Source organism: Chlorella variabilis (genome assembly GCF_000147415.1).
Source record: "Chlorella variabilis unplaced genomic scaffold CHLNCscaffold_5, whole genome shotgun sequence".
Lineage (NCBI taxonomy): Eukaryota > Viridiplantae > Chlorophyta > Trebouxiophyceae > Chlorellales > Chlorellaceae > Chlorella > Chlorella variabilis.
In genome coordinates, this window is record NW_005435083.1 from 1,106,494 (window position 1) to 1,121,076 (window position 14,583).

The window sequence follows — 14,583 nt, forward strand, 5'->3', positions numbered from 1 at the left end:
CGTACCGCAACGCACCCCTCTCTCCCTCGCAGCACTGCTAATGCCGGCCGCCACCCGGCGTCCGCCGACCCCCACACTCACCCAACATCCTCCTCCGCCACACCCCCCTCCTTCCAGACGTAGCTGCTAGCCAAGTAGGGCCACACACACACCACCCCACACCACCCAGTTTGAGATAGGCTGGCCGTTCCGCGCACGCGCCGCGAGCGGGGCCGCCCTTGCCGCCGCCCCTGTCGCCCACGCAGCGCGCCCCACCCACCCCGCCCCCAGTTTTTTCGGCTCCGCCGCGTCTGCGCAATGCACTGTGCGGCCCCAACCCCATTTTTTCCTGCTCTGCTTGGCGCGCGCGCGCGACGGGCGCCCTTGCCGCGCCCCGCCCCGCGCTCTCGCCTCCCACCTACCTACCTACCTACCTACCTACCTACCTACCCCCGCGCTGTTTTCAACGGTTCCCCCCACTCCGCGCTATTGTTCTGTACCCCCTCTCCTCCTTTGATAGCTCACCGTGGAATGGTGGCAGGGAGGGGCGCACCGCGGCAGCACCCCCTCCCTCCTGCTGCGGGCGCGGCGCCGAGGCGGGCCCTCGCGGCCCGGCGCCCGCGCCTCTGTATGCTCCCTCTTGTCCCAGCCCCTCCCCTCTTTTCCGCACTGGAAGCAGCTTCTGAACCTGCTGTCGCCCTCCTCTTCAATTCTTTGATTTACAAACTACCTCCCTCCCGATCACATCCCTCATGTTTCCAGTTGCCTGCTCGCTTGTGCCAGCGCGGCGGGCAGCATCGTGTGCCCACCGCCGGCGATTCGTGTGCACTCCCCTCTGCGTCCCGACTGCTCGAGCTCCCTGCTGCGCCGCCGCCCCGACGCGGCGCCGCCAGCTTTGCTCCACCCCATCTGCTCTCATCCCCGCCCCGCACACCGCCTGCCCGGGCCGCGCAGCCGTCGGGTGAGCTGCGCTGCGCTGCGCTGTGGCCACTCGCTGCAGCAGCGAGGTTTAGCCCAGGGCACTGCTGGCGTGCCCGCCGATGCCTGCCATGCTGCTGCTGTGCTAGCTGGCTGCTTGGTGCTGACAAGCTGTGTGCCACCTGTCCCCCTGCTGCTGCGCAGGCCTCTCCGCCCGCCGCCCGCGCGCCCCGGCTTGTACCCAAACGCACCGCCACCCCCCACCCTGCTCGCCTCTGTCTCGCCCTCCCCACCCTTTCTGGGGGCTGCTGTGCCGGCCAGGCGCGCAGCCCCGTTTTGACCCCTTTGTTTCCGCATGTGACCTGAGCCACCCCCCCCTCCCCGTCCGGTCGTGTCTTTGCTTTGATTCCCACCAAGCACTTGTGTTCTATTCCTCTCTGCGCAATTCTCACACGTATGCTCTCTGACGGTGCAACCAGTTTTGTCCATGCCTGCATGCGCTCAAAAAAATACGCCAACAACAGCCACAAAAAAAGCAAAAAAAAAGCCCATCGCTGTCACTTTGTTCCTGCTTCTTTTCAACAGTGCGCCTAGCGCTGGCGGAAAGCCTGCGCCGGCCCCGCCGCCGAGTGCGCTCCGCCCAATGAATGTGATTGGCTTCGCATCCGGATCCCCACAGCCAAGCCTCCCCGCTTTTCCCCGACCGCCTTGCCCCCTCTTCCCCCACGTGTGTCCCCTAGCCAGGCCATCCCTCGTATCTTTGTGATGATGAGTGTGTAACACAGCACAAGAAAGAACCAGCGCCAGCCAGGGGCGTGGGTGGGCTCACGAGGGCTCCTCGACGTCCTGCCGCACAGGCAGGTAGCGGCGGGGCGTGCTGCTGCTGCTGCGGTTGGCCGCCCACGCGTACCCCACCCACACGGCCGCCATCGCCACCGCTGCCACCGTCAGGATGAGCAGCAGCTGGTGGAGGGATAGGTGCAGGATGTCAAAGGCTGCTCCTCCAAACAGGGAGGAGATGGTTTCGGTGATCGTGAACAGGGCCGACTCGGTGGCTGCAGGGGGAGGGCGGCAGAGCCGTACAGTCGGCAGCCATCAGCAGCGTGGCTTTTTTGCCATGCTGACATGCCAGGCAGGCAGCCACGGTCGGGGGCGGGGCAAGGCCGAGGCCAGGGCTGAGGTCAGGCCCCCCACTTGCCGCTCATCCTGCCCAGAAGCTCGTTGGGCACCCTCTGCTGCATGAGCAGCGTGGAGTACACCCACAGCGTGGCGCTGCCTGTGGGACACCAACAGAAACGCGGCAGCAAAGGTCAGCGAGGGCAGCACAAGACCAAACAAGAAGGAACAGAGGAGGCAAGCCACGCACCCATGGAGCGCACAAAGGTGGACAGCAGGACCAGCGCGATGCTGGGCGAGAGCAGCATGACGAGCAGGCCCAGGGCGAAGAGGCAGTAGGATGCCGCCACGCCCCAGCGCAGCGCCGCCGCGTGCGGCGGCACCAGGCGGTTCATGACGAGGGGGCCCACGAAGCAGCCCAGGCCAACTGCGGGGGAGGCGGGGCCGGCCAGCTGTTAGCTAAGCTCATACACAAGGAGGTGCCGGATCACTGGGGCCAGGGTGGATGATGTGCTCAAGATGCGGGGGATGGGCGCGAGGCGGCAGCGGCGGCATCAGGGCATGCGGAAGGCGGTCACCCGTGGCGAAGATGAGGCCCAGCGTGGTGCTGGCGTCTCCCAGGCGCTGCATGCTGCCCATCTCCGAAAACTTGACGTTCAGCAGGTCCACCGCGCCCCACACCAGCGCCGCAGCGCACTTCATCAGCACCAGCGCCACCACGTCGCCGTTCTCGCGGCCGCCCAGGTAGCGCCACCCCTCCCGCATCGCCCGGAACCCTTCCGCCACCGCCGACGCGGCCGCCGCCACCAGCCCGCTGCCGCCAGCGGCTGGGGCCCCTGGCTGGCGCCCGGCGGCTGCGGCTGCTGCACCGCCCAGCGCGGGCGATGGCGGCTGGCTGTCGGCATGCACCACCACCTCCGCCGTGCCCGCCCTTTCAGCCTGCTTGCTGGCGTGGTGGCTGTGGTGCAGGCGCCGCCCGGCATGCACGCCTGCTGCCGCGTGGTTGCCATAGGCGCCGCCGCCAGTCTGCAGCAGCGCCTCGCTGCTGCCTCTGTGACCGCCGAGACCCGCCCCCAGCAGCTGCCCAGCCTCCCCAGGCTGCCCAGCCTCCCCAGGCTGCTGGTGCCTCGCCGCCTCCTCTGCCGCCGCCGCCTCCTCCTGCTCCGCTACGGCAGCCAGCTCCACCTGCCGCATGCTGCTGTGCTTCTTCAGCTGCCGCGCGGCGGCGTCTGGCACGCCCAGCGCTGCCGGCACATGCCCCGCGCACCATGCCGCCACCAGAAAGGTTGCGGCATCCTGCAGGCGAGGGGCGGGCATCCGGGGGGCGGCGGGTGTGCATGGGCGAGGGCCATCAGGTTTGTGGGACCTGGGCCGGCACTGCATGCCTCGTAGCCAGCGCCAGCCTCCTCGAGAGGGCCCCAGCCAGCAGCGGGCGCCCCCAGCTCACCACCAGGAAGCACGCCTGGTTGCCCAGGCGGGAGGCCACCACGCCGCCGGCGGACGCCCCCACTGCTCCCGTGATGCTCCACGCAAAGCTGTCGATGGTGGTGGCCAGGTGCAGGTCGGCGGCAGGCACCAGCACGGGCACCAGCGCCTTGCGGGCGGGGTCGTAGAAAGCAGAGGCCGCAAACTGCGCCGTGAGCAGCGCGTACAGCAGCGCCACCTGGGACGGGCGCCGCACCAGCGCCAGCAGGGCCACGACGGCGGCGTCCAGGAGGGCCGCCGCCACCAGCACACGCACTCTGTTGACCCTGCACCAGGCAGGCAGGCAGGCGGGCACGCACCACGGTGGGGCCAGCTGCACGAAGCGAGGCACAGCCTGGCTTGGCTGAGCCTCATGCTCCCGGCGGCGGGGTGGCCCAGCCCAGGAAGGCTCTGGCTGGCCAGCGCTGCCGCCCACAGGTGCCTACCTGTCTGCCACCACGCCGCACACGGGGGCCAGCAGGAGCGAGGGCAGGAAGCGGATGAGGACGACGCCGGAGAGCGCCAGGCCGCTGCCGCCGCTGAACTGGGAGGCAAGCTCCAGCGTGGCCACGTAGCTCTGCATCCAACAAGAGGCGGCGGCCATCACAGGGGACCACGCCTCACCAAGACTGTGCAGCAGGCCGGCAGACCCATGCCGAGAAGGCAGGCAACGTGCGCCTAGAGGGCAAGCGACGCCTGCCGTCGCACACCCACCAGCCAGCTGCCCACGTTGTCCACCGTCTCTGCGATCCACAGGTAGCGGAAGTGGCGGTGCTCGCGCAGCACACGCCCGTAGTCACGGAACCCGTGCCGCTGCTCGCTAGCTGGCGGCGCGGCACCGCTGGCGGCAGAGGCGCCGCCGTCACTGGCAGCAGCCCCGCTGCCACCGGCGTCACCCGCCATTGTGGGCGGTCCGCCTCTACGGTTGTCAGGAGATCAGGCTGCTGGCTAGCACGACGGGACTTGGCGCCACCCCCAGCAATGGCTCCCATGCACGGCGGGGCGGGCCTGTTCCAACTAAACCAACGCAAATTCACGGTTAGCGTGTTCATCCGATGGGGGGCCCGTACGTGGGGCTCCCGAGAATCCTACCTGGCCCAGCCTGGCGGTGCTTGAACTGTTGCAGCTTGTACGCCCTTGCACACCACACATAGTGCTATTGGCTGTGCTACTGGCAGTAACAAGCGACTCTCTTGCCTACTGTTGCCTTCTCTCAAACCAACCGCACCTGTGCTTGCGGGATGGCGCAGCTGTTTGAGAAAGTGGAGTTGCGAGGAGAAGAGGATCTGCTGAAGATACAGCAGCTGCTGGATGAGGCGCTGGATCGGCGGGTGCAGGTTTGTTGAGGAGGGCAGCGACAGACGGGCAGAGTGCGGGCTCTCTCGCTTGCAGCCCCACCCACACCGCACCGCTGGTTGCCGCAGGAGGCGGGCGATGCGCTGACGGAGCAGGACCGGGAGGAGTTGCGTGGCACCAGCGTGAGCACCGCCGCCTGCTCGCCCGCCTGCCCGCCAGCCTGTTTTGTGGTGTTGCAGTTCGTCGCCTGCAAAACTTGGCCCACAACACTGCTTTTCAGGCACCTGTGCGTGGCCATCCTTTCTGGTCTATCAGCTGGAAGCACTCTGCATCAGTAAACGCGCCCCATCACTCCTCACATCCCGCCACGCGCCCCTTCCCACGCCCGCAGGCCATCTTTGTGGAGCAGCTGCGCCAGTTTGTGGTGTTTGCAGATGAGGGCGGCCCATGCGACACGCAGCGCACGCAGCTGACGCCGCCGGGCGCGTCGCTGGCGATGAAATCGCCGCTGCTCAAGCCGCTGTCGCCGCCGCCGGCCGACGCCGAGGTGCAGCAGCTGGAGGCAGAGGTGACGGCTGCCTCGCTGCGGGTGGCTGAGCTGCGCACCGGCATGCAGTCGCGGCTGCAGGGCATGCTGGCTGCCAAGCTGGCGGCATGCCGGCCGACCGCTGAGCTGGAGGCGGAGGCGGCGGCAGGGCAGCCGCAGGGCATGGAAGTTGCGGGCGGCGAGTCGGAGCAGGCACGGCAGCAGGATGGAGCTGGCCCGGCGGAGGGGGAGCAGCAGCAGCTGCGAGACGGGGCTGGAGCGGCCTCGCAGGCGGCGGAGGAGCCTGCAGCGGGGCAGGGCGAGGGCGGGCAGCAGGCGGAGGCGATGGACAGCGACGGCGGCGAGGCGCCTGCGGCGGCGCAGCCTGCGCCCGCCATCCCGCTGTCGCCGCAGCCGCAGGAGCTGCAGCAGCGGCTGCTGCAGGCTGCCAACCGCATGCCGGCGCTGCGGGCGCGGCTGGAGCAGGCGGCCGACAAGCTGCAGCGGGTGGTGGCGGCCGTGGCTGCCGACATCAACCGCCCGCCGCCAAACACGGTGGAGAGGGCGGTGCTGGGCAAGACGCCTGGCAGGCCGGCTGAGGCGGCGGCGGCGGAGGTGGGGGCAGCAGAGGAGAATGAGCCGGGTGTGAGCCCGCTGGTCAAGCAGGTGCGTGCCGCTCTGCCTGGCTTGCATGTTTTGCGCCTTGGGAGCCACCAGCACGCTTGCGCGCATGCTTGCTCACAGGGACAGGCGCTGCTTCCAAGCCACAAGGGCCCGCATGCCTCACGCTCTCCTGTCATCTGCGGTGCTTGCAGGCGCTGGAGTCTGGCCAGATCAGCACGCGGCGGCGCGTGGCCCGCGACGTGCAGCCCGTGCCGTACAACAGCCAGCCGGAGTGAGCAGCCCAGCGGGACCGGAACCGGGGCTGGCACATTGCACCATCCGTGCGCCGCACCGACCTTGCTCGCAGAGGTGCCGCAAGGTTGCACTTTGACCGACTGACCTTCATCAACCCACACAAGCCGCCTGCCTGTACTTGCCCTTGTGAGCCAACCCAGGTTGTTGACGGGCCACCCTCCTGACCACGCCCTGCTTGATTGTCCTGCTGTTAAAGCCATTCACATCATAGTGGGGCAGAAGCACAGAAGCTCACTTCCAGCAGAAAAGGTTTGTGTTGGCTGGCGGCGGCGTGCTGAGCGCCGGCGCCCCTGCCAGCCCAGCGCACCCGCAGCATGAGAATGGAAAACCTGGCTCTCGCCACTCTCAAGGTGTCTACATCAGTCTCCGTTGCATTGGAGGCCGCCCTTCGGGTACGGGCTGCAAGCTAAACGAATGCCGAGCAAGGAGGAATGATCGGGCGCACCCTTGAGAGCACGTCCAACGGTCGGGGATAGGGGGGCTACGACTGGGGTTGGTGCGGACGACGCGGCGCGGGGCCCAATATGGTGCGTGCGTGCCGCTCTGCAGCCGCCGCCGCCAGCGCGTTGCATACCCACCGTGTCACCTCAGGCGCAAATGGCTGGCGGGCAGTGCAGAGGAGCTCTAACGTTTGCACTGGTCCTTACATACCTGCGGCTCTGGCTGCTGTGCAGCCCAGGAAGCAGAAGCCAGCTCAGGCGGCCACAACCCGCCCTGCAAAGCGGCCAGCCAACGGCGCCGCCAAGGCCGGTGTGGCCAAGCGGCGGCGTGGTGCTGGGCCGGCTGCCAGCCCTCCCGCTGCGGTCGCGGCCAAGGCAGAGTGGGATCACGCAGATGTGGAGGGGTTGGCGAATGATAGCGATCTGGAGGACTTGGATGGCAGGCAGCGGCAGGGAGCAGGGGCGGCCACAGGCCGGGAGGCGGTCGCAGGCGCGCGGGAGCAGGGGTGCATGGACAGCGAGGAGGATGTGCCCCTGGGGCAGCTCAGAGCCATGCAGCGGCAGCGCAGGAAGGGTGCGCGCCTGCAAGCTGCCCAGCCGGCGGGCCTGCCTGGCGGTGTCAACCACCGCCAGCAGCAGCAGACACAGGTGACGGTGAACGTGGAGAAGCCGCCGCAGCCGCAGAACGGGCGGCGTGAGAAGCTGGGGAGCGGCGGCGGCATTCCCACCCCCAACAACGGGTCGCTTGCGGCAGCCACGGCTGCAGCAGCTGATGCAGCCCTGCTTGAGGCCAGTGGGTCTGTCGAGTTGACGGGCGCCACCCAGCAGCGGCAGCAGCGGCGGCAGCATGCCGCCGCCGCCCCCACCCCGGCATCTTTTGCCATCCCCAAAGTTCAGCCAGCGGCACAGAGCCCGCACCATCGACAAAGCATGGCAGGCGACGCGGTGCGGCAGCGAGCAGCATCAGCACCGCGGGCTGGCCCTGCTGCTGCTAATGGCACGTCTATCTCGCCGCCTGGCCTCAAAATGAACAGCCGCAGCAGTGCATCTGATCCCCGCCAGCAGTCCCAGCAGCCCCAGCATCAGGCGCAGCCAGAGCGGCCGCGGCAGCAGCACCTGTCAGCCACGGTAGCACCGCCAAGCCACGTGTGGGCTGTGCCGTCCTCTGCTGCTGCACCTGCCGCGGTGGCCCCCCCACCCGCTTCACGCCGCCAACAGCCGCGCTCCCTGTGGCAGCAGCAGCAGCAGCCGTCGCACCGCCAGCAGTACCCTTCGGCTGCTGACCCTGCCGCGCCCGCCTTGGTTGATGCGCACAACGTGGCGGGTGTGCTGATCCTCAAAGATGAGATCACAAGGGCTGTGGCGATTGAGCGGGCGCTGCTGGGTAGGCGGCAGAGTGCGGCGGGGCAGGCCAGGCTCGCGTGCTGGAGTGTTGGCTGGCTGTGCTAGTTTGCCTCCATAGGCGGATGCACCAGGCCAGCCAGGCCCCAGCTTTTCCAGGCTGTGTTGCATGGCTCGGTTGCTTCCGAGGCTCCACCCCGCCCCTGCCCCTGCTCCCTGCAGCTGCGGACACGGGGCTGAGCCTGCTGAGTGGACTGGTTGTGCGCATCAAGGTGCGCAGCTACGTGCTGCGCCAAATCGACTACCTCAGCCTGGAGGATGGCATGCTGCACTTCAAGGTGCGCCCCCAACATCAGTTGACAGTTGTTCGCTTGCACTCAGGAAACCGGCTGGTGCTCACCAGCCAGGCAGCAAGCGCCCTGCTTTGGGACGCCAAGCCGCTTGCCACCACCCACCAGCCAGTGCACTGCCCCACACCACGCCCGCCGCGCCGCTCTTCCCGCTGCGCAGTACCACAGCGTGTGCTGCAAGCCGGCCCAGGTGTCCAGCCGCGACCCCGCCACCGCCGCCGGCCAACTGACGCCAGCAGAGCTTCAGGAGTTTGGGGCGCGGATGGAGGAGGCGGGCGAGGCCTGGACCGTCGGCAAGGTGGGGGTGCCCAGCTGGCCCGATGGGTGGCGGCTCCGGGGAGGCTGTTTTGAGCAAGGCACGGCTGCAGCTGAGTGTTGCACACACCGCGCTTCCTGCGCAGGTCGCACGCCTGTGGTGGCAGCACCGCCTGGTTGTGCGGTGGCTGGCCGACCTGCCCCTGAAGCCGGGTGCGCTGCCGTGCATTGCGGGCGACCTGGAGAACGAGGAGGGGCCAGCCAGCTTGCTGAGCCACATCCACCTGGACCACCACCACCACCGCCCCCAGCAGCAGCAGCAGCAGCAGCAGGAGCGCCACAACCAGCAGCAGCAGCAACAGCAGCAGCAGCAGCAGCCGTCCCCGCCCCAGCCCCCCATTCCACAGTATCAGCCGCCATCTGACCCTCGCATTGGCCTCGTGCGCTCACACAAGCCGCTGCCGCCGCCGCTGCCACATGAGGCGACCATTCCTTTGAATGCTTGCGGCCATGCACCACCCGCAGCAGCAAGGGTTGCTCCAGCGACGGCGGCGGCTGGCAGGCAGCAGGAGCACCATGTTCAGTTGCCTTACCTGATGCAAGACAGCGACGACGAGGATGAAGGGGGTGAGGAGGAGCAGCAGCAGGAGGAGGCAAAGCGCCAACGCCACCAGCCTGCTCCACCACTGCCCACAGCACCGCCACCAGGGCCAGCTGGCGGCGCAGTCCTGCCAGCGGGCGGACCAGCTGCGGACCCCAGGCCTGCTGCGGCTGCACCCTCCCGCGCCGCTGTCATTCGCAAGAATTCGCATCCCTTTGCTGTGAAGCTGCGCACAGCAGCAGCCCAAGCCAAGGCAGCAGATGCGGATGCCAAGGCAGCAGAGGCGAAGGCGGCGGCGGCCAAGGCGGCAGCGGGGCTAGCGGTGGTGCCAGCCGGCAACAACAGCATGGTCGCTGCGCAGGGCTACCCGGGCGGCGCATGGGGCCCAGGTGAGAGCCCCGTCTCCCTCTTCTTGCTTTGCTGCATCGCTGCAACTGCGTGCTTGCCTTGTGCTACCCCACGTGTCGGCCCGCCTGGCTTGGATGCCCATGCCTGGGTTCATGCATCGGCCTCCTGCAGGCCTGCCGCTGCACCCTTCCACCTCCTTGGCACTGATCGGCGGTCAGCTGTACGCACCAGGCAGCATGGGCTACCCTGGCGCTACGATGCCGCCAATGGACCCCGCAAGCTTTGCGATGGTGATCCTAGCTGGCTGGCTGGCTGCCTTCTTGGCTTGTTGCCTTGCTTTGGCATGCTCATGCATCAGGGCCAGCTGTTGGCCACGCCCTTGACCACTTGACGCCGTGCGGTTGTACGCTGCATCTCCCCCTGCCTGCAGTATGCTCAGATGCAGGCCGCGGCATGGCAGCAGCAGCAGTATGCGGCGCTGGCAGGGCACTACTTTGCCCAGGGCGGCAGCGGCTACGGATATGATCGCAGCGGCGCCTATGCTGCGTGGGGCCCCGAGCAGCCCCCGGGCATGCCGCCGCCGCCGCCGCCGCCCCCTTCCGCGCCCTCGGGTGCTGCCGCTGACCCTGCTGCCGCCGATGCGGAGGAGCGTGAGCACAGGCGGCAGGAGCAGGTGCGGCAGGTGCAGGGAGTAGAGATTGTTGAGCTGCTGGCCGGCCAGGAGGCGGCAGGAGCGGCGGATGGCGGCGCGGCTGGGTCGCCTCGCCCTCCGGCCGAGCTGCCCCCTGCGGACCTCGACTCTGACTTTTGGGTGAGATGAGGAGGAGGGGAAGGGGCATGCTGATCCCGTGGCCACGACTGACGTGTTGTTGCCCATGGCAGCCCAGCCCGTTCCCCAGCTGTCAACACCCTGCACTGCCTGCCTGCCCGGCCCCCTCAGGACCCGACGTGGATGCTGGAGCGCCGCCTGCTGCAGCTGCTGGGGGAGCAGGGGCCTCAGCCCTACTACACGCTGCTGAGCGCGCTGGGCGAGGAGCAGCACCGGCTGCCGCCATACCTGGCGGAGGCGCCTGGCGAGGCGCCTGTCTCCACCTTGGAGCGCCTCCTGCGCCACCGCCCCCACCTGTTCCGCGTCGTGCTGGGGGACACCATCCAGCCAGCACCAGGTGGGGGTGGGAGGGTGGGGTAGTGTGTGTGTGTGTGTGTGTGTGTGTGTGTGTGTGTGTGGAGTATGGGGATGATGGAGCGGAGTGGCGTGTGTGTGGGAGTGGTATGCCCATGGCGGCGGTGTGGGAGCGGGTGCATTCGCTGGGGCTCCATCCAGCCCCAGGAGCATGCCGGCCCGGGCTGAGCTGTGGTGTGGGTTCATGCCTGCAGGCGCCTCCCGCTTCCTGGCGTTCAAGCGCCGGCTCCTCGAGCTGCTGGCCGCCTACCCTCAGCACCGGGCGCCCCTCAGGTGCAACCTTGGACAGCGGCCCGCCAGGCTGAGCCCTGCCGCTGTGGTGGCAGCCCGCCTGCTGCCCGCTGCCGACTCCTCCTGCTGCAATCGCTTGCGCTGCTGCGGTGTGCCATGCAGCGAGCTGCAGGCAGCGGTGAAGCGCGTCAAGAGGCTGAGGCTGGAGGGCAAGCAGGCCTCCGAGGCATGTGCCGGAGGCGGGGGCGGCACACATGCCGCCCTGTCTTTGCTTACGAGCTGGCAAATGCATGCTGCTATGCTCCATGCGTAGCAGTCCAGCGCTCATGGCCCGGGCACGGCCATGCCCTGCAGGCCCGCTCCAGCCTGGACCACTTCTGCCGCACCTACCTGCACGACTGTGTGTTCATGGATGGCAGCCCGCCACTCTGCGAGCTGCGCGCCTTTGACAGGCAAGCCACTCATGGCAGCCGACACATGTTGTTCGGCAGGCTGCCAGCACACCTGCGCGCCACACCGGTCGAACGCTGCCCTCCCGCCTGCAGCCCTGCTGGCGCCCCCCAAGCCCCGCAGTTTGCCAAGCACTGCTTCTTCTCGTGCAAGTCCTCGCCCACCTGCCCATGTGTGAGTGGCGGAATGAGCTGCCGCCCTGCTCTTGCCGTAACCACGAGCTGGGAGCGGGTGCCGGTGATACACACACTGATACACACATTGGGCGGTATGCTTTGCGGCCATGGCACACACCCATCCTCCTGGCGGCATCACCTTAGAGCGGTGGTCGCCGTGTGTTCAGAGTTCTGTTTGTGCTGGCGCCTGCCTTCATGCAGAGCCACGCGCCGCCTCGGTTCGAGGCGCCGTCGCCGCCGGTGTTGTCTACGTTGGTGAAGCCCAAGGTGGATGCCATGTGGAAGCAGCGAAATGCTGCACTGGAGGCGGCGGCGGCGGCCGCCGCTTCCGGGACGGCGCTGGCGCCGGCCTCGGCGGCGCCAGGCCGACCTGATGGCTGTGTGGAGGCAGCACCGTCGCGCTCTCCGCAGCAGGATCGGCTTGCCGAGCGGGCAGGCGATGAGGAGCAGCAGCAGGAGGGGTCCCTGCCTGCCACCGAGGTGGTTGGCCCAGCCAGCCAGGAGGCCCCCAGCCAGTCACCAACTGTCGATGCCGCGGAAGCTGGCGCGGAGCTGATTGGCGCCGCTGAGGACGCCTGCGAGCAGCGCGAGGTTAGCAGCAGGGCAGCGGCATCGGCGCGAGCAGGCCAGCAGCTGGCAGCAGCTGGGGCTGCACCTCTGCTCTTGACCGGCGCCCCCGCCACGCGGCACGCGATAGAGCAGCGTGACCCGCCTGCTGTCGGCTACGCCGCTGGCAGCACCTGGAGGGGCAGCGTGCGCTTGGAGGATGGCGAGGCGGTGCCCGAGGTTGGCACCTGGTGGGGGCCAGATGGTGCAGCAGGCGGCTGCGCTCTGCTGCCGCCCGGATTCGACCTGCAGCTGACGGATGGCGACGAGTGCGGGGACACAGAGCTGGTGGCCGCGGTTGAGGCGTGGAGCGGGCTGGGCGCGCCCTGCTGCCTGCTGCGCTCCGTGTGCGATGAGGCAGACAATGTGGATGCTGCCGCCACACACGAAGTAATGGTGGAGAGCCTGGAGGTGAGGCACCTGCCGGGGGTGGCGAGGGGTGCGCCTGCCTGCCTACCTGCCTGCCGCAACTGCTTGTCTGCCTGTCTGATTCATCTCCGCGTGGAGCCAGGTGCAGTGCTCGGTTACCAGGGATGAGTGTGCTGCGCCGGTGCCTGTAGACCAAGTCACGTGGCTACCTGGTTGGCAGCCACGGCGTGGAGCAGCCCAAGCAGCAGCTGCTGGTGGCGCCACTGAGCATGTTGGAAGTTCAGCTGGAGGGGATGGAGGGCCGGCGGCCCCTGCTGGCGCAGCTGCAGGCAGCAGCCGCAGCTGCCGCGAACGCGGACGCCGGCGAGGGCTGCGAGCGGCGGCACCTGCTGGCTGTGCTGCCGCTCTTCCGGGAGGCTCCACCGCTGGATGGCGGCTCCACGCCTGCTGCTACTGGCAGCCGCTTGACACCAGACATGGGCACTCTTCGGCAGCAGCGGCAGCCGGGGGAGCAGCAGCAGGGCCACGAGCGCGACTCGGGTGGCTCTGCGCCGCCGCCGGTCCCCGCCGCAGCTCAGCAATGGCTCAGGGGTGCTGCCGCTGGGGGCGGCAGGGCAGAGGAGATGTCCCAGCAGAGGGGTCGGAGGTCGGATGAGGGCCGAGCAGGCAGCAGCAAGCGAGGCACGCGGCACAGCAGCGGGAGCCGGAGCAGCAGGAGCAGGAGCCAGGGTAGGGGAAGGCGGAGAAAGAGCAGCCGCAGCCGGAGCCGCAGCAGGAGCCGGAGCCGCAGCAGGAGCGACCGCCATCGCCGCAGCAGGAGCAGGAGCAGTGCGAGGTCAGGGCATAGGTCGCATCGGCGACGGCGCCGTCGCACACACAGTCGCAGGCGCAGCCACAGCCGAGGCAGAAGTGGTGGGAAGCGGGGCCGGAGCAGCGGGCACAATGCTCGCAGTGGCGCAGGAGCAGAGCTGTCCAGCCTTGCATCCCTGGCCAAGCTACAGTCCTGGGTGAGGGGTGCCGTCCTGGGGCGAGCGCATGCCTCCCTCACTCATTCTGCCGGGCACCTGGCCACGCACACGGGGCGGCTGCCGCCTGCACACTGGTGCCTGCTGCCGCTGCCCGCCCTGTGCTGGCGCAGGATCCCACGTGGCGGCTGGAGAGCGAGTGCATCCAGCAGCTGGGCTGCCGCGGCAGGCTGGCGCTCAGCGAGTTGCGGTGCGGCAAGCGCCTGCCCGAGTACCTGGCCAGGGAGGGGGAGCGGGAGGCGCACACCTTCCAGCGCTTCGTCAAAGAGCGGCAGCACCTGTTCAGCGTGGAGGGGGAGGGCGACAGCCTGCTGGTCAAAGCTGTGCCAGGTCAGCATGCTGCCACGCTGCCACGACATGCCAGCTCAGCACGTTGGTGGCGCCGTACGTATGAACCCCTCCCTGCCACCATACTCTTTGCTCCTGCCACGCCTGCAGGTGCTGAGGGGTTTCTGCGGCTGAAGCATGCCGTGCTGGACCTGCTGGCGGGCTGTCCCACACATCGGCGAAAAGCCAGGTGAGCAGCAGGCGGCCGGCACCCCCTGCCCGACTCCCAGACAGAAGCTGGTGCAAACCACAGAGCATGCTTGTGCTCACACCTACTGGGGTGCCCTCTGCACTTTCAAGCCTTCCCCTGCCGCTGTCCTGCCTGCAGCCAGCTCCAGGACGCCCTCCGGTCGCGCATCACTGGCACCGGCGGCAAGCTGGAGGAGCAGGTGGGTGGGCTGCTTCTGCTGCTGCTGCTGCCATGCGCCAGGTCCTGCTTTGCCGAAGTAAGAGGTTGTGACACGTGAGACGGGTGGGCTGGATGCAGGCATTGAGCAATCTGGGAGCGTTCTGCCGCGCCCACCTCAGCGACTGCGTGTGGGATGACTATGGCGGCACGCTGGCGCTGCGCCCATGCGACAGGTGAGGCCATGTCTTGCTTGGCGCCGCCGCACCTGCTGCCCACCCCAACCAGCCACAGATGCAGGGTCGGTAAGGCGGCATG

General features: G+C 68.5%; 3 protein-coding genes across 3 annotated transcripts; 2 read left to right on the top strand and 1 right to left on the bottom strand.

Annotated features, from left to right (window-relative positions):
• Positions 1-1,722: 1,722 nt before the first annotated feature.
• Positions 1,723-4,380, bottom strand: CHLNCDRAFT_51027 (hypothetical protein; the record flags this gene model as incomplete). The annotated part of the gene is made up of 6 exons (XM_005849787.1): positions 1,723-1,952; positions 2,264-2,440; positions 2,592-3,309; positions 3,461-3,764; positions 3,924-4,054; positions 4,192-4,380. 6 exons carry the CDS (start codon positions 4,378-4,380, stop codon positions 1,723-1,725), a joined length of 1,749 nt encoding a protein of 582 aa, XP_005849849.1.
• Positions 4,381-4,718: 338 nt separating this feature from the next.
• Positions 4,719-6,198, top strand: CHLNCDRAFT_143020 (hypothetical protein; the record flags this gene model as incomplete). The annotated part of the gene is made up of 4 exons (XM_005849528.1): positions 4,719-4,814; positions 4,902-4,955; positions 5,165-5,965; positions 6,115-6,198. The coding sequence occupies 4 exons, from the start codon at positions 4,719-4,721 to the stop codon at positions 6,196-6,198; spliced, it is 1,035 nt and encodes a 344-aa protein (XP_005849590.1).
• Positions 6,199-6,537: 339 nt separating this feature from the next.
• CHLNCDRAFT_143021 (hypothetical protein) lies at positions 6,538-14,505 on the top strand (the record flags this gene model as incomplete). Its single annotated transcript, XM_005849529.1, has 20 exons — positions 6,538-6,609; positions 6,892-7,602; positions 7,876-8,041; positions 8,221-8,336; positions 8,509-8,646; positions 8,750-9,593; positions 9,724-9,842; positions 9,983-10,363; positions 10,493-10,718; positions 10,930-11,008; positions 11,129-11,196; positions 11,283-11,370; positions 11,512-11,590; positions 11,794-12,609; positions 12,759-13,127; positions 13,340-13,402; positions 13,706-13,922; positions 14,031-14,109; positions 14,248-14,308; positions 14,407-14,505. The coding sequence occupies 20 exons, from the start codon at positions 6,538-6,540 to the stop codon at positions 14,503-14,505; spliced, it is 4,791 nt and encodes a 1,596-aa protein (XP_005849591.1).
• Positions 14,506-14,583: the final 78 nt, after the last annotated feature.